This window comes from Rhamphochromis longiceps, linkage group LG3 (genome assembly GCF_057381845.1).
Source record: "Rhamphochromis longiceps isolate RC_006_pf linkage group LG3, R_longiceps_female_GT1.1, whole genome shotgun sequence".
NCBI classification, from domain to species: domain Eukaryota; kingdom Metazoa; phylum Chordata; class Actinopteri; order Cichliformes; family Cichlidae; genus Rhamphochromis; species Rhamphochromis longiceps.
The window spans coordinates 38359047-38378309 of NC_140559.1; the positions used below are offsets into that span (position 1 = coordinate 38359047).

A 19263-nucleotide genomic window follows, 5' to 3' on the forward strand; every position below is an offset into this window, starting at 1 on the left:
GATAGGCCTCCGTACTTTGGAGGGCCTGAGACCCAACCTGACATATTGCACAATTATTTTAACTAGGGTTAATGCAATTCTCTAAGTGAGGGTGACAGTCCGGGCCTTACAATCTTAAGGCCCAGAGGCGCAAAACAAAGAAGCGCCGGGGGAAACGTGCCGGCGTTCGGAACTTTTTTGATACATTTCACTGTGTGTTGTACTTGTACAACTATGCATGTGACAAAAAAAACAAAAAAAATGAATCTTGAATCTTATTATTCACATGTGCTATGTGACCTGTCATGCCAAATTAGACAGAACATGTTTCCACTGGGTTGGGATTATTCACGAGGTGTGGTGTCTTTGTTTCGTGAGAAACAGAAAGAGTGAAAAATTAGTGTTGTTACATTCAGTGTGAAGGCTACAACAAAGAATTATATATTTGTTTTCACATGGTATTGTATGTCTTGTGTTGGGAACACTGACACTGGGACCCAAACACTATCCCACCGCTGGAGCCGCTGGCAGCAGCCGGTGGAGCTACTGGCAACGGCCGCCGGACACCGGCAGCGGAAATCACAACTTTCCCCGATTCCCAGCAACATAAATGTTCATGTTCATCCTTCTAAAATAAATATTTTTCTGGTTCAAAGTGATCTTGTATTGTTATTTAGACAATTTTTCTTTTCTTTTCTTTTAGAACACAACAATAACAAACGTTTAGTGTAAGCAAAAAGTGAAAAACATGATATAGCACAACATTACATTTAGTGTGCTTCTGCAAAAAAAATAGTATTTGATCAAAATGAATATTGGTGCCAATCTTTGGACCATCTAAAGGCCTACTTATAATAACAATCAAATATTACTTCACCACTCTCACATACATGACTCACAGTATCAGGTCTGCACAAACTCGTGGGGTCCATGCAGCGACAGTGTTGCTGTCAGTACAGTAAAAGTGTGAGTGGGGTCAGGGTGGGTAATTAGAGTGGATACTTAATCTGACTTCATATAATGAAAGTAACATGAACATCCCATTCATTATCCAGAACTCTCTTCCATATAGCACAAAGTGACAGTAAATGGAAAAAGTGTGCAGCAGGAAAAAAGTCAAACACACTGGTAACATTTAGTGGACAAATGAGGAAAAAAGGTCTGGAAAAACTACAGCGTCAAAGATGTTTTATTGTTTTATTTGTACCAACATCCTGACAAGTTTCCAAAAGATCCCTAAATTACGGTTTCATTTATTTACATTCATCTAATCTGAGCTTTCCTCTTGCTGTGTTCTTGTTGCGCCATCTTCTTGTCTAACACCTGTATAAGTGATCCCAGGCATCTTTTATACTTGGACACATGACTGAATCGTTCTTTGAATTGTTGGACATTGTTGAATCTATGCCATGAAAAATGAAGGCATTTCTGAAGGCAAAAGCGGGTTTAACTTTGTACTAGCAAGTCTGGACACTTAAGGTAGAAGTTAAGTCTATTGTTTTTTTGTTTTGTTTTGTTTTTTTCTTTTGGGGGGGGGTTGGAGTGACCAATAAACCTGTTTACTTCTATATTCATTTCTACCCCAACAATGAGTTAGTCTACATCATGTTGACAATTCTGTCAAAAATAGTGGAACAATGAAGGCAGGAAAGTACTATCATATCTTAATCCATAATACGTCATGCACAATTCCAGATGCTGTCTATCCAGAAAGCATCTGCTTGCGAAAGTGTTATGGGTCAGAAATTTGATTGTTTCTGGGCTGTGCATTTCTGTTCCTTGTATTTTGTGGTATGTCTTCATTTTTTGCTTTGTTTGTTGTTTTGCCTTATGAGATATTTAGCCACAACGAAAAAAAGTTTCCTTCAATCTGTTTCCATAGATTTCACTTTTTCTGTCATGGCCCTAAAATCTTTCAGGAGGTTACACATGTCAGGATAATATTAATTTGTTTCAGTAACTTATCACCACTGTGGCCCATAAATTGTTAAAATTCATTTTCTAAGCTGTTTCAGCACCACTCACTCTCCAGACCTCCCATTAATATGATCAAACTGGCTGTTTGATGCTGTTTAATAATAAACTGTTCTCTTGTCTGCATCTCTGTATCGCTTATCTATCTGTATCTATCTGTACCAGTTGAACTCAGCATGAGAGCAATGAGGAAACAGTAATACATTTGCTAGCAAAAGAATTCCAGTGTTTCTGTCAATGTATAATCTCAGACACTATTAAAAAACAACTGTGCCATCATATCATTGAAACAGCTCTGGCACATGAAGGCACAATTAGCAGAAAAGAGGTGAAGTGAGACTCTGTTTTGCTATTTCCTCAAAAAGAGGCTTCATTGGTGGACAGCTCAAGATCTTGAACATTGTTAGGTAGGCTGTAAAAGTAAAGTTTATTTGAATGGCATAAATACCCTGCAAAGCACAAAAACTATGACAAGGCTGGAACTTTTCATCTCCTTTTCATTTTATGCCCTGGCCCCTAGACAGGTCATAACATGAATATAAAGATCCTCTGTTTTTCTTGTATTTCTCTTCTATGTTCACTAATTCATTCTGTGCTTATAATTCAAAGTTATATAATGTTGACAGGCTCAAAACAGAGGGACCTCCACATAGGTGTAAATACATGGCTCCTTTTGAGAAACGTGGCATTTTTTCAGGTATCAGTTTGTTGACGAATGCAGTTTAAATGCCCCAGTTTATCCTCCTCACTCCTAAAAATGCTTATAAGTTACTCCTATTTATTTGCACCCCAACAATTATTTAGTATACATTGTCAACACATAATTGTGAAGTAGGAATGGAGGTGATCCCTGTATGCTTCAAAAGTCATACATTATGGTACGTAAATTATTTACTTCAATTTTATTCATTGAGCTCACATTTTGATATTCACGATCAAGCAGAAAAAAAGCAAAACAACGTTGTTTATAAGGCAATAAACTTGAATACAGAGCTCATTCAAACTATCTTACTAAAGATTTTTTAAAACGCTATCAAAATGCAGTTAATAATAGGCAATGCAATGAAACTCAAATCAATTAAATTAACATGAACATACATTTTAAAATTATATCAAATTCAAGAGTGATAATAAAATTAAAGCACAAAATTCTTAAGCACATTTGAATGTTACAGAAATTGGTTTGATTTGTGTGAAGCATCATATTTAAAAGAAGCTCTGGCCTGTCATCCTAAGCAGACATACATTTACTTTTTCTTACGTTTGCGTGACCAAAAAACCACTAAAGGTTGTGTGGTCATCTCCCCCAACATATGTGTTTGCAGCCATGCTCACATACACTTGGTCTCCTTGCTGCAGCTGCAGGAACACAGCGTTTCCTCCATTATCAGCTCCGTCGCTTTCTGTCTTATGATCAGCTGTAAAGACCGTCATCTCATTATTCTTGAACATACGCAGATAATGTGGGTAGCTTCTTCCACCGTGATAGAAGATGGTAAAGTAATAAACACCTGCAACAGGTGCTGTAAAGACACCTGAAGAATAAAAGAGTGTTGGTCACATCAAAAAGAAAAGGAAAAAGTAATGGAGATTTGATCATTACGTCTCATCCTTTAACTACATATAAATGTCATATTTGTAAATTGCTGTTGAAATTTTTAATAATTAAGTTTAGTACATTTAATTTTACAATAACAATAAATATAATTTTCCAAAACTGTTTTTGTCTTACACCTATATCTCTTTTACTTTGTGAAATAAAACAAATGAGCATACAGGAGGCTGTAAATCTTACCTGTGACTGGACTGTAGGCATTGCCAAAGTTTGTAATTACTTTCTTATAGTCTATAATTATGTCTGTGTTGAAGGGTCCGATGTGTGCATTGCCTCTTCCTGCTGTTGCACTGAATATTATCTTGGTTCTTTCTGTGAAAATCAAATCATAAACATAAAATTGTTGTAAATGTAGGTTCCACACTGACTGATATTGTGACTTATCTGTAAGGACACACAGACGATCAGGTGTATCAGATTTCTTTGTATCAGCAGATAAATGTGACATTTAGCTTTTAATTTGGATAATTATTATGGTATTATTAATGAGCTCTTTGATAACATGGACATTATCCGGTCTTCAAAATGTCATTGTTTTAAGCTTTTCATCTTTAATTAGACAAACAGTGTAATTAATTTCGCATTCTAATATGACAATTTAGGGTGGTCCTACCAAATTTCCACGTTGTTAGAGAGTCATAAACTCTTTGTTTTTTACTCAGATATCCCGATACACAATGTTTATACATTTCAATAAATCATTCCAGCTTTTTCCAATTTTTGTAAAAATAGAAACAAGGTGTGGCTCAAGACTCTTTTTTATTTTTTTACAGCACTGAATTTCAGGGAGTTGATGCTCTATTGTCAGGTTTGAAAACATCAAATAAGAGCAACAACACCTTCCATCTTCCTTCCTATACTAATATTTTTGAAGATTGTTAACGTTGAGTCAAATTAATTGTGAGTATTCAGCCACAATGAAAAAAATGCTTAACAGTTTAATCAATGAAATCTCACTTCATTTTGTTTTACCTTTGCTTTGCAGCTCCAAAATTTGGTTTTCGCTGTCTTTCAGCCTGGTTACAGCCTCCTTTAGGCAGATTTCAGTTTCCTTCAGTCTTGTTTCCATAGATTTCACTTTTTCTGTCATGGCCCCAAAGTCTTTCAGGAGGTTACACATGTCAGGATGGTATGGATTTGTTTCAGTGGTATTAGCACCACTGTGGGCCAAAGTCAAGCCGCAAAACAAGAAAATAGACCGTAAAATGTTAAAATTCATTTTCCAAGTTGTTTCAGCACCACTCACTCTCCAGACTCTCTGATGATTATGATCAAACTGGCTGTTTTGATGTTGTTTAATAATAAACTGCTCTCTTGTCTGCATCTTTATATCTCTTATCTGTTTGTACCAGTTGGACTCTGCAAAGCACAATGGGGAAATTGTTTTTCTACTTCCTGACACAGAGGCTTGATTGGAGGACAGTTCAAGACCTTGAACATTGTTAGGTAGGCTGTAAAAGTAACATTTATTTGAATGGCAGAAATAACCTGCAGAGCACAAAAGCTATGACAAGGCTTTAAGTGGTGTTTAGGAACTTTTAATCACTATAAGGTTAATCTGCTTTTTGCAACACTACAGAATTCAGCAAATCTGGTCTACATAAAATATATCACATATTATCTTATTCTCACTCTTTGGGTAATCTAGGAAGGTCAGACTCAGTTTTAGATTTATTGTTTTATGAGGTTATTTGTGTTCCTTGGAGCTCAGTTCTGTGTTGTTTGTTGTTTTGTTCGGCTAATTTACATCATTAAGCCCTGCTCTCAAAAACTGGCAAGGGTGTAACTCTGTCTGTGAAACTGGATTTAAGAAGTAACTGTTATAGGTCCTGTGTCTTATTAGACACCATTAATTCTGTTATCAACCCTTCACCTACCCCACACTCACCAGTGTCTCCAGCCACCTGTGAAACCTTTTTACAGTTTCTTGTTAAAGATAAGATAAGCCTTTATTAGTCACACATGTGAGAAATGTGTTGTGTCACAGCAGAAAGTGGACAGTGCAGAGTTACAGTAGCAAAAATTAAGAAAAACACTGGAATAGAACAAGAGAAAAAATAATACCATATGTCACAACCCGGCTCAAAGAATGTGACACAGTCTGTCAGATATTTTAATGAAATAAAGTAAAGAAATTCCAACACAGGTGAAATGATACAACAGCCATAACTGAACATAACCAAATGAGCATAATGAGCCCCAGATGAAGAGACAGAGGTTCAGTCAAGGTAGCTTTATAACTGGGACTGGCCTTCTCAGGTGTGCTGTATCCATAATTGGGTCAGCTCCACCAACCACATATCTGAAAGAGACAGTCAACAAGAAATCAAGGCCAGCCCTTGGCTGTCACGCATGCTATATGCAATAGAATAAAATGCTACGTTGTTTGAAAAAAAAAAATACACTTAGTGTTATTGCACATAATAATAATAATGGATTGGATTTATATAGCGCTTTTCAAGGCACCCAAAGCGCTTTACAATGCCACTATTCACTCACACACTGGTGGAGGCAGCTACGGTTGTAGCCACAGCTGCTCTGGGGCAGACTGAAAGAAGCAAGGCTGCCATATCGCGCCATCGGCCCCTCTGGCCAACTGTCCACAGCCTCAATGTCTATACCTTGGATGTTTAGTGCTTGCAGTGGAGGATGTTTGTGCCTGCGGAAGTCTACCACCAGCTCCTTTGTTTTTCCAGTGTTGATCTGGAGGTAATTCTACTGGCACCAGTCCACAAAATCTTGCGTCAGTTCTCTGTACTCCCTGTCGTCCATATCAGTGATGAGGCCTAGGGTTGGGTTTTGATTATCGATTCATAGATTAAAATCGATTCTGGCTTGGATAACGTGATATCGATTCATTAAAATTCTGAATCGATTTTTTTATATAAATTTATTTTGCCCGAAATGCCAGAATCTCAGTTTCGACAACCACCAAACAGCTAAAACAGTAAATGAGAGCAGGTACACGGATTCTGCACAAAGACGCAAACACAAAGCGCGAACCCGCCGACGGATCAGAATCAGTGAGATGTCGCCTTTCTCACCCGACGGCACGGACACGGTCGGGGCTGAAAGCCGACAGCTCGCTGATTCTGATGTTTCGGCGGGTCCAAGCTTTGTGTTTATGCCCTTTTTGCGCTGATTCTAGAGCTGTTAGTTTGATCTCTCTCCAAACAATACTGACTGAACCAGCAGCAAAAGAAGATCCAAACTACGCTTCACATAAACATCGTCATGAATTCCCTCTTACTTTTGCCGTTTTGCTTCCACCATGATAAAATCACACTTCATGCACAGCTCTCTCTCTCTCTCTGTACTTCAAGAACAGTTTCCCGTCTGAAAATCTGTTTTCTTCATTATTCGCTTGCTTGTTACGCACAAGTCTACGTTGTTTACAGGCTGTCGGCCGCTGTTTTTTTCCCTTTTACTTACTTCCGAAAAGAAAACCTAATTTCTGCTGTTCAATACTGAATAAATTTAAACTTTTTAAAATTATGCAAAATGCAAAACGTTAGCAGTGTCTCTAATAAAACTGCTGTAACTTCAGAGGTAATGTTCATATGTTGATTAATGGTTTTCTTTTGTTTTTGATGAACTGCAGAATATTTTTATAAAACCCAGGCCAGGAAAACCACCTTCATGTTTTTCTGTGTTTTATCTTCTGCTGTGATGCTCACACCTTTGATAAAGTCTTGCGAGTGTCAGCTTCCTTTTTATAGATACAAGAATATGTTAATGTACTGATTTGAATTCTAATATTTCTGACTGTCTGAGGCAAAATTTCCCAGATTCAAATCGAATTGAATCGAATCGAATCGAATTGAATTGAATCGAATCGTGGATCGAATCAATTCGAGACCTTGTGAATCGGAATCGAATCGATTCTAGAAATCAGTGACGATACCCAGCCCTAATGAGGCCGACTATTGCAGAGTCATCAGAGAACTTCGGGAGGAAGCATCATCCTCTGCAATGCCAGGTTGGTAGGCAAACTGAAGTGGGTCCAGTAATGAGCTCACCAGGGGCCGAAACTTATGATCCTTCTGTTCCCTCATATTCCTCTGTTTCTCTGTGCACTTTGGCTGAAGTAGGGCTCTCTGGAAAAGTCCAGAACTCCCATTGCAAAAAAAATCTGTAAGTGTTCTTTGATGGAAATTTTTCATTTGACAAACAAACAAATAAATCCTGTTGTAAAAGCCAGCTTCTTCCAGCTCAGGGCCCTTGCAAAAATTAAGAACATGTTGTCATTTGCTGACTTCAAGAAAGTGATTTATCTATTAATTTCATCCTGGCTTGATTAGTGTAATAATCTTTATTTTGGTATCAGCCAGGCTCTGCTCTCTTCTTCAGCTTGTTCAGAATGAGGTTAGGGTTAGACAGGCACTCGTGAATGAGACCATATTTCCCCAGTCTTGGCTCGTTCACACTGGCTTCCAGTACATTGTCCTTGGGCAAGACACTTCACCCGTTGCCTACTGGTGGTGGTCAGAGGGCCCGGTGGCGCCAGTGTCCGGCAGCCTCGCCTCTGTCAGTGCGCCCCAGGGTGGCTGTGGCTACAATGTAGCTTGCCATCACCAGTGTGTGAATGTGTGTGTGAATGGGTGGATGACTGGATATGTAAAGCGCTTTGGGGTCCTTAGGGACTAGTAAAGCGCTATATAAATACAGGCCATTTACATTATAGAATTGATTTTAAGATTTTATTGCTTGTTTTTAAGTCTCTAAATTGATTAGCTTCCCTATACCTCTCTGATCTTGTAACTAAAAATACTCCAAATAGAACTCTTAGGTCAGCTGATAAGTTGCTTCTGATTGTTCCTAGCAGCAAACTAAAACCCAGAGGAGACGAGGACTTTGAGATTGCTGCGCCTAAACTTGAATAGACTGCTTCTTCAAATTAGGACCTCTCCAAAACTCGACATTTGTAAATCTCATCTAGAAACACATCTTTACTCCCTAGCTTTTAATTGTGACTGTGTTTTGTTTTGTTCTTTTTGTGTGTATTTGTTTTCCTTTTTACTATGTACAGCAGCTTGGTCGACCTGTGTTGTTGTTAAATGTGTTTATAAATAAACAGATTGATTGAAAGTGACCATCATGAGAGTATTCCAAAGTGGAGTGGATATTTTCTCTGATTTGTGTGTGGACATGAAGTATTTACTTTAATTTTCCATTCATTATACAGAACGTTCTTCTACATAACAGAAAACAACAATGGGTGGAGAATGTGTTCATCAGGATGGAGATAAAACTCACTAATGGCATCTAGTGGACAAATAAGATATGACAGTCTGGAAGTAATTTCTATATCATTATTATTATTAATGATAATAATTGATATTATATGTGTTATTTATATTTTTAAATCTATCTACAGATTTAAAAAAAATATCTACTTATCAAACTTATTTGTGGTAACATCATGACAAAAAATGCACACACAAAAAATGTTCCTAAATGACAATTTTATTCATTTCTGTCCTTTTGATGTCATAAATATATTACACACATTATTAAATGGCATATGGTGACTCCTGAAGACCACAATATAAGAAGCCTGAGTAGCAAACAGATGGAGATGGTTACAAAAAGGATCTGTAAACAAAGAGAAGTAAACATTTTGTTGATACAGTAAGTGATGGAGAATGAACAAGACACAACAAACAAGCAGAACCCATAATCCATCCTGTGGTATACAGTTATAGCAAACAGCATTTATAGTCAGAGCTGTGGGAAGGGAGTGCTGAAGTGTCTGTGTTTGTGTGTGTGTCTACCACACTCCTCTGTGCACAGCAGACAAGAATCAGCAGACAAAAAATGTTACAGATACACAGAGTTCAAGTATTCCCGTCTTGCAACTCTTAGGACAGCAGTCAAGGCATATAATTTAAGCATATTCACACAAAGTTAACTTAATATTTTAAAGTCCTGTGTGGCTTAGTGGGTAGAGCAGCCCATCTGCTAATGGCAAGGTTGGTGGTTTGATCCATGGCTCCCCTTAAACTGTGTGTCATAGATCCTGAGCCCTAAATTACCTCCTTATCCGCCAAGGCTTGAAGTATAAGAGGCAATCTGCTCAAAATGAGTAGAAAAGCACATACATACACTTATATTATTTTCTTAAGGATTAATAAAGTATTCTGATTCTGATGCATACATACACCAGTCCATGCACAACAAAGTCAAGTTCCCTGTTGCATCCAAGGGATTAATGTCAAATTACTTCTTAAAGTTACTTTCATCTAGCCGCAAGATTTTAATGCTCCCAAAAATTTGTCTAAAAGCTGATTTTGAATAATGCACAACCTCCAGCTGCTGGTGATCAGTACGTAACATCATTTGATCATAATATGTCCTAATATTTTTTTCTTAAAGAAATAACAGGAATCGTGTTCGACGTGTTTTAACAAGTTGATCTTTAGAATATATTTTGTCATTTCTGTCTTTTGCAGGTGTTTCAACAAACCCAGACATCCTAGTTCCCAGCCTTGTTTTTGTTAGTAATTTTCTGTAATTTCATTGTTCATATTGTTTCTGTAAAATCTATACATTTCCACTGTTGTATGCATGACCTATTTTTTACTTTTCAAATGTTAAAATCTAGAAAAATAGTACATAAAAGATAAAACTTTTTGATGCCTCAGTCAGAGGATTTTCATTAAGGCATGTTATAGTAAAAAATGTTGAAATTTGGCAGATGAAATGCCCGATGGGCAGGTAAGCAAACTGTTACTGCACACCCAATCATACATATTGCCAACCACATTCAGTGCATGTGATTACTACTGCTTTTGCACAGCAGTGATAATCAAAGGATCACTGTTTTTCTCATTTTGTTTCAGATGTGGACTGAAGTATGGAAGGATCTACCCACCAAACGAACACTCAGTTAATGAGTAGATGTGAGACTGAGACGTCACATCGTAAAAGGACACGAGACCTTCCTCATAATCTACAAACACCCGACTTTCCGAGGTTTCTCTTTAACCGAAAGGCTTACGGGTGGTTTTTGTCAGGGCTGCATATTTCCGGTCTTCATAATGTACAGTAGCCCAGCAACCGTTGTCAGGATTGATTGAGAGTTTCCCCTTGTGGTTTGCATCACGTCTCGCCACACCCAGATCCCATCTGATCTTTTTGCTGACCTCTACCTCCCAGTATGCCCTGTCAGAGGACAGCCTGTTGAGCCCCAGGACACTTCCAAACATATTAAACCTTTGCAGAGAATCAAGATCTTTTGACATCTTTCCACCATCTCTCACTTTTTTCCCAATTATCAGACATTTCAAGGCTTTGGTGTGCGGTATCACATAAACATTCACAGCAATGACAACAATCTCTTGACCTGAAGCTTCTCCAGGTTTGCTCAAAAAAAAAATGCTGGCACCATGAACATGCGGGCTGATCTGTGCGAGGGAGGAGGACGGTAGTGACGTGGCATTTTCAAACCATATCGTTTTATCCTTCTGCACTGAGAAGCAAAATTTCTGACTTGCTTACTTTTTATAAGTTAAGACAACTCAAATAAACTGAGTTGATCAGCTTTTGAATGAAAAGTGCTGTAACTTACTTAAACTAAGTTCTAATAACAAGTTGATAAAAACTGGGTTCAGTCTACTTAATATTTTGAATAAAACAAAATATTAGATTTTACAGTGAGGTATCTGGCAAATGTCTCACAGAGAAGCAACACATATTTCAATGATGATTAAAAAAAACGTACCGACTTTGAATATTTTTACAGAATATTTTTAAACCATCTAGGCAGTGCCTCACACAGGAAACCAGGCAAACTCACTCAGCATTCAATGCTTGTCTTTACAGGAAACAAAAAGCAACAACATCCTCTTTTCTTCCCACGAGATATGGCGGAAGAAGTGGTAATAGTAGTAAACAGTAAGTATTGTGTGTACATGACAGCTCGTTATAAGATTTGATTCTTTAATAATTCCTCTTCAAGAACAGTTTCATGCTTTGAGTTTTACAGATAGAATATTAGAAAGGTGAGGGGAGTAACAATAGCTTAGTGGAACTTTAAGGCAATATTTCATTTTTCATCAATCAATTTTCTGAAAACTAAAGGTAGTTACTGTCTAGACACAGGGATTGAGAAAATTGACAATAAAATAAAATAAATGATCAGCGACTATGGTTAAGACTGCAAGTACAATACCCGAATATATGTGTGATATGTGTCTATGATTCATACATTTTTGTGCATATAAAACTATTTTCTATAAGGTCTTTTACAAGCCTGTGCTCCCATGCACAGGTGGTGTTTTGATATATTCTCCTATCCACCACCTGTAACAGCACTCTTGCCTGACTAGAACATGTAAATATAAACTTGACCTCTTATTTACGTTTGAAGCCAACGTTGCAAAAGTGCAGAAATCCTGAGAGAAAGCAACTACAATCCAATAAATTCAAAAACAGGCTGGTAACTGAGGTGAGCAGATCGATCCAAAAATCAATAGTATTGATACCAACACTAGTATTGGTATCAGATCAATACTAGCACAACTGGGTCGATACTTGCTTTTATCATTCAAGTTCAGTATGTAGCCTGCTGAACTGTGTTAACTATTTCTTTGGAAAAAATAAACCTCACACATGCACTATGGTCTCCAAAAGCCCAATTTCAAAACACATGAAAAGCTCAAAGGTGTGTTTTGTTGTGTTAAGTAATTATTGTGGAAAGTAACAATCACAGTGATGTGATAATGTTGAATGTTTTTGTTGAAATGTCCAGCAATGTATAAACATGTTAAATGACAAGATATATGTGTTCAAATAGCATCAATTAACGCACAGCTTCAGGTTTTTTATTTCTATTTAATTCTTCATAATTATTAAACAATAAGAATAAGTAGCCTGATATCCTGTAATCAGTATGAAACTATAATTTGATGAAGCTAAAATACAATAACATTAAGTTTTTGTACAAAGTATCGGACCAGTATCGGTGATACCACCCTGAATTTTACTTCTTCTCAATTTCTCAATAGTAACCACAAAACTCAAAATATGTCAACAAAAACCCACAATTCACTCAGACTGTTTAGTTTTTTCATAACAAAATGACATAACAGAGCGAGTTGTTTAGGTGCCATAAAATAGAAACCAAAAACTATGTTAACTTCCAAAGAGATTTAGTTTTAATGTTAGCATATAAAATATAAAAAGTAAAGAGGTTTAAAATATTTGCGGGACCGTATGGAAAAGACTGACAAATAAACACAGAGAGGATCACAACGAAGCTTAAAATGAAAACCATGCTTATAAAAGACATTGTCTTATTTATGATGGTATCATGATGAATTTTCATGCGTTTCTCTCTTTGTATAGCTGCAAATAAACTGTAGCTGAAAGTGCATTCATAAGAAATTTAACTGTTCCTTTTATATGTGCAATATAGTCACATTTTTGATTTTCTCACTGAATGCTATAGGACCAGGATTTAATGAGATAAGCAAAGGACATATAACAAATAATGATATTTAATGTAGCAAAGAGCCAAAACATACAAGGAGATTGTTTATCCAAGCAAAAAAAAAATAAAAATTAGCTAACCATGACAGTGTTCATCTGTTGGCTTCTGGAACACATATTTTTCAAAGTGAACAGGACAACACTGGTTTCCAACTTTGTCACAAGCCACTATCACTTTTGTTGTGCTTTTCGTAATTCTTGTAACGCTACAGCTGCTGGTGTTCACTTCAACATCATGTATCTTAAAGGTTGAGGTACTGATGCATAAGTTATCACGAACACGCCTGCCGGAGCCATTACAGATCTTCACCACACGTTTCTCATCCTTCTTCTTGATGAAGGACTGCAGAGGTCTTTCGCAGAGTCTTTCATTCTCCAAGTACCTGAAGAGTCATATCAGTGTCCTATGTTAATGTCAGGACATTAACCTTTTTTCTTTAAAAAACAAACAAAAAAAACCCCATAACATTTAAATTAATATAAATAATATCAATAATGTTATAGTTATTTTTAGTAAATGCTAAACAGCTCTTACTGGCTATTTTGTTGAGTACACCTGTTCAAAACAAATATAATCAGTCAGTCACATAGCAGCAACTAAGTGAATTTAAATATGTAATATGGTCAAGATGATGCCCTGAAGTGCAAAACAAGCATCAAAATGGTGAAGAAAGGTGATTTAAGTGACTCAAAATGAGGTAATGTTGTGGTTGCCAGAATAACTGGTTCAAGTATTTAAAAAAAAGTGCTACAGGTGTTTTCTCATACAACCATCTCTATGGTTTACAGAGAATGGTCTGAAAAAGAGAAAATAACCAGTGAGTGTCGGGTCATTGCGCAGAAATGCCATATTTATGTCAGAGCTCAGAGGAGACTAGTCAGACTGCTCAAACTAGATTTTTGAACTAACACTGAGATCAGTGGGCTTAAATGTCCTCCATAATCACCACATCTCAATCCAATATTACCTTTGGGATTTTGGTGAAATGGGAGATTTGCATTATAAATCTGCATCCACTCTGATGCTGTCATGTCTACATGGATCAAAATCTCAGAGGAATGTTTCCAGCACCTTGTTGAATCTATGCCAAGAAGAATGTAAGCATATGGTTTGTTGAAAGCGTACTTGTGTACTGGATCCCATTGTGTTTTGCCAGTTGCACTGTTAAGGAAAAGGCAGCATTCTATCGATCCACCTATCTATAAGCCTTTAACTCACATTTGCCATGCCTCCTTTGATTTTCTGTTGAAGTTTTGCTGAAGGATGTGCTTCTGAACAAATCTGTTGAATCCATTATTGTTCCAGGTCCTCTGACATGGGCGATTGTTGTACTTGTTCCGTGGGTTGGAGTTTCGGCTTGGATTGTAAACCATTGCATTCCATCCATGCAGGAGTGCGAGAGTGCACAAGATAGTCAGAAGGACAGCGTTCATTTTATCTAGTGTGTATGAAAAAAACATTGTGAGTACATTTATTCACACATTCAGAAACAATGTAATACATGTCTAACACTACAAAGGTCTGTATTAATCAACTTTGACGTTTTCTTGTTGTTTTTTTAATCAAGCCATTATTTGACTATTAATCAAATTATAGACAAAGATGCTAAAGTGTCATGTAACTACCAATTATAGAGCACTAAAGGTTCAGCAATAACCATTTCCATACATATATTTAAAGGTGGCTATATTTGGCATAAAACTTGCTGCTTCCCTTCCTCTTTTCATTCTATATTTCCTGTCTTTATCTAAGTGTGCATGAGTGTTGGGCTTTATGTCTTCCGCCAGTCTTTCAGTGCACATGTGTGTGACACACAAATTATTGGAAATCCTACTGGTGCTACTGTAAAAGCTCCAGTGCTTCCCATCATTCTTCAGCAGATCATCCTGCCAGTTAAAACACTTAAACTGTAAACTTAACCATCTCAGGTATAAAGTAGTTCTTTATTGCTTATTGTGAGATTTATGTAACAAAACTGGTGGAAATAAATTAAAGCAAATCCACTGTAAGTCTAATATCTACTGTTTCACATCAGGGTCATCATTATCATTGTAGTGGTTTTACTACAATGTTGGAAAATTAAAGAGTTGATAAATTATAAAAGATTGTCTTTATATGTATTGTTAGAGGCAGAAACTGTGTGTGCGTGTGTGTGTGTGTGTGTGTGTGTGAAGAGGTCTTACCTGATCACATGAACTTCCTATGTTGTCAGTGTAGCTGTTTTAGTATGGAGGAGAAAAACAACTGAGGTTTGAGTCTATGAAACGTTTCCCTCTTTTAAACCAGCATCTTCTCTAGTGTGAACTATAACAACCAATCATCTCAAATTTCCACTCTCTATAAAGTATATGTTAATGATCATTTCAAGGCAAATAAGTAATGTGTAAATGTTTTTTGACACAAACTGACAGCACACCCTTCTGTTTCTGTAAATGAAGAAGTTCACACTTGTGTCTGGTGTTAGTGTGAAACTTTCCATTTTACACCCACAGTGGGTGGACAACAAATAAACTGAAGTATAGAAAAACAGAAAAAGAACACAAAGAGCACCGGCCACGAGCTAAAATATTTCACTAGACTGTCATTGAACACCTTTATTATGAATCCATCATATTCCACATGATTGGCAATCAATAAGCAAAATATGGTTGAAGTGTTTTGCTTTGTACGGCATTCACAGTGAGTTACAACAAATTTAATGTGAAGTATTGAATTGTTTTTAACATGATCATGAAATAACACACGCTCACTCAAATGTATACAAGTGACATCAAATAGCAAATTCACTCATTGCACTCCTTTCTAAACTCATGTTTTATATATAGAAATAACTTTTTTTACAGCAACTAAATTCTTTTCACGAGTAACGTGTGACAGAGTCATTGTGGTAGCTATAAAATGAATTGAGTAAAAATGTCTAACATGTTATTGAAATCACACAGTAAAGTATCCTTTGCTTATCTTTTGATGTTTTGATCATTTTGTACAATTTTTAGAGCTCTTTTTTAAATCTAGTACCCGGAGCAGATTCTTCTCATATTTTACAAAGCATTGCCTCTTCATAACACTGACACAATGTAACAATCTGTCTTATTTTTATATAAACCTGGAAAAAAATCTGACATTTTTAGGCTTTAGAAACAAGCAGAAAGCAGAAAGTCAAACTCACTGGTTACATCTAGTGGACGATTGAGGAATAACAGTCTGGAAAAACTACAAGGTCAAACATGTTTTATTGTATTATTTGAACCAACATCTTGACAAAAAATATAAAGTTGAAAAAAAAGGTTCTGTAAATGACACTTTTATTGATTTAAATACATAATATATAATGATCACAACTGTTGTGGACTTTAAATGAAAACATTTAAGAACAAGAGAAGAACTCATTCATCTTTTTACATATAAATATAATGAATAGTATTTATAGTCAGAGCTTAGAGAAGGGCCTTTAAGGAACAGTTGCTCAAGTATGTGTGTGTCTCTTGTGACTTCAAAAGCATGTCAGTCTTGCAGCTATGAGCTCTCCTAAGAAAGGGCAGACAGTACAGTATAACCTTATTTACACAAAACTGTGTTTCTAAAACATTTTTGTAATTCTCACAATTATTAGGAGGTAGAGCGGGTCAATTAATTAGAAGGTCAGTAGATTGATCCCTGGCTCCTCAAACCTGTGTGTCAACGTATCTTTGGGCAAGATGCTGACACCTGAGTTGACTCATGTGCTCCCCCTGGTGGGTGAATGTCAGGGTTAAAGAGCTTAGACACTGGAAAAAAAAGCACTTGTGTCAATGAATGAATGAGGCTTGTAGTAAGAAAGTGTTTTGAGCGCTCAAAGCAAGTAGAACAGCACGTTATAAGTACAAAATGGTCAAGTGCCCTTTTGTGTCAAAGGTGTTAATGTGAAATTAATTTACTGCTAAAATGTCACCTTCATCTATGCATGATGATAATGGTTGACATGTGACATGGCACTCAGAGGTTTTGGCTTCAAATTTACTCATGGCATTTACAAAGGACATTCTTCAAATTTTATCAGGGACAGGTGAGTGGGTCTCTTCTGCTTAATCCTGGAGTGTAAACACATTTTTAAATCCAAGTTGGAGAATGACCGCTTGGATGAAGTAAACACAGGGGTAATGCCAAGCAAGGGCGTAGATTTGGTATGGACGGAAGGGACATGTCCCCACAAATATCCAGCGCTTATTGAATTGTCCCCACCAATAATTTGATCCCTTCGAGTAAAGAAAAACAAAACCCATAGAAATAAATAAAAAAAAGCGATCTGTCAGCGTCTCATTCACCCAGCGGTGCAGAAAGAGTTAAATTACTTCTCTACTGGAGTCCTACGTCATGTGACAAATATGGCCAATGTGATTGGCTGTGCCTTTCAGGGAGCTCTGTTTAGTTTTAGCAGCGGCAAGCCTGCGCTGCCAGGACCTGCAAGGAGGAGAGGAGGATGGCAGCAAAAAGAACCTGGATATAAGAAAGTATTTTTCAAAGAAACCTGTAAGTCCCTTAAAGTCAAGTTCACTCATAAAACCTGTCCATCATAATAACGTTACAGGCTATGCAAGGCAATACATGCCAACCCTCCCGTTTTTTCTGGGACAATCCTGAATTTCAGTGCCCCTCTTATTACTCTTTCTGGGTTGCAAAATAAACTTTTAAAAAATTTCAGGCGAGAATGTAGCCGTGCAAACTTCAAATATCTAGAACAGCAAACCCCCGGCACATCGTTTTAGGCTTTGGCCCACATCAGTCTAAAATTGTATGTAACCATGAATAACGTGTTGCCATGTCCACCAGGAGAGACTGGACAGTATAGATGTAAAACAAATATGCCAGCAGTTTACCTCAGTTAATGAGAGGAGAAGGCATGTGTGTGGCTCCTTCACATACTGGACATTGAGTTGTTGTGTGGGACACCAGTAGTCAATGTCTGTTGCTGTAACAGTAGTTCATGTTTAGAGTAAAACATCCCAGCCAACTGATTTGATCGGGGCAATAGTGCCTAAAATGTTGCATAATTTTGCTAAGAGATCTGTTACTTTGTGGTAATCTTAGATGAGTAGTTTTATGGACAAAAACCACCAGGTCATTCAGTGTTCCCTTAATGCTAACGTATAAGAGATGTTGGTGTAATATAACTGAAGTAATGTTGTTAAGTCCTTAAAGTCATATTCTTTTATTGTCATGACTGTATTTGAAGCCATTTTTATGTTTGTATGATACCTGATTTATATGGAATATGGTTGAAGTAAACTAAAGTATAAAATACTTAGTCAGTCATTTGTTTAATAGTAACTTAACATTATATAATTCACATATAAAACTATGAATTGTAATTTTAAATGGTTTAAAAGCATGTAGAATAGCATATGTAGGCAAGTATATTTCTCCTCTTTTTATCAAGAAAAAAAAGGAAACAGGGCAGGGTTCGGTGGTTGAATCATCCGTCCCCACCAATGCCAAAACCAAATCTACGCCCTTGATGCCAAGAGTTCTCAGGTGCATGAAGCAGTTTTTGAGAAAGTGACATTTTGTCTCATTAGGGTCGAATGGGTGAGAATTTTAAAGGATTTCCTGTATGCACCAAGAACTACTGTAAGGAGTATCGACTGTGACAGACACAGGTCATCGGTTTACAGCATGTCACTTTAAATAATACATCATTATGAAAAAAAGTAGTTAAGTGGTTTTGTGAAAGTTTACAATATAAATACTCTGGTTTGTCATATTAACTTTTAATATTTATTAACCATTAAAGACTGGAAATATTATCACAAAGGCCAGTTTATAAGTTCGTAAAGACAAAAAGATTACAAAGATGAAAAAAAAATAAACAACAAACATAAAAACTAAAACAGACTTTTTTATCTATCAACAAAAGTGTAATAATGAAGTAATGCAGCAATAATGAAGAAAGCAATTATGATATCACTGAAACGGAATGTCAAGCAGAACATGAGGAAACCATAATTACCTTAGCGAATATCAAATTTTACCAATATTGTGTCGTTTACAGCTATAGATTTGTTTTTCACTCTTAGTTGAAATTTTGCCATCACCAAAACACCCCAGTGACTCACAGCAGAGAACTACAAAATCCCAATTCACTCCAGAATGAAATCTGTAATAAATGGAGATGAGATAAATCTTACTTTGCCTCGTGTCTAAATTCTAAAATAGTTCTGAAGTC

At 36.7% G+C, this 19263-nt stretch overlaps 2 protein-coding genes across 2 annotated transcripts; both read right to left on the reverse strand.

Moving 5' to 3' along the window:
- Window positions 1–3210: 3210 nt before the first annotated feature.
- LOC146674519 (uncharacterized) lies at window positions 3211–10812 on the reverse strand. Its single transcript, XM_085401077.1, has 5 exons — window positions 10569–10812; window positions 4918–4927; window positions 4541–4728; window positions 3749–3880; window positions 3211–3488 (listed from the first exon to the last, which is right to left on the reverse strand). Exons 1-5 carry the CDS (start codon window positions 10810–10812, stop codon window positions 3211–3213), a joined length of 852 nt encoding a protein of 283 aa, XP_085257203.1.
- A 2179-nt stretch (window positions 10813–12991) lies between these two features.
- On the reverse strand, window positions 12992–15300 carry LOC146674520 (uncharacterized). The gene is made up of 3 exons (XM_085396788.1): window positions 15245–15300; window positions 14280–14499; window positions 12992–13443 (listed from the first exon to the last, which is right to left on the reverse strand). Exons 2-3 carry the CDS (start codon window positions 14492–14494, stop codon window positions 13137–13139), a joined length of 522 nt encoding a protein of 173 aa, XP_085252914.1. The 5' UTR covers window positions 14495–14499; window positions 15245–15300; the 3' UTR covers window positions 12992–13136.
- Between the last annotated feature and the right edge of the window lie 3963 nt (window positions 15301–19263).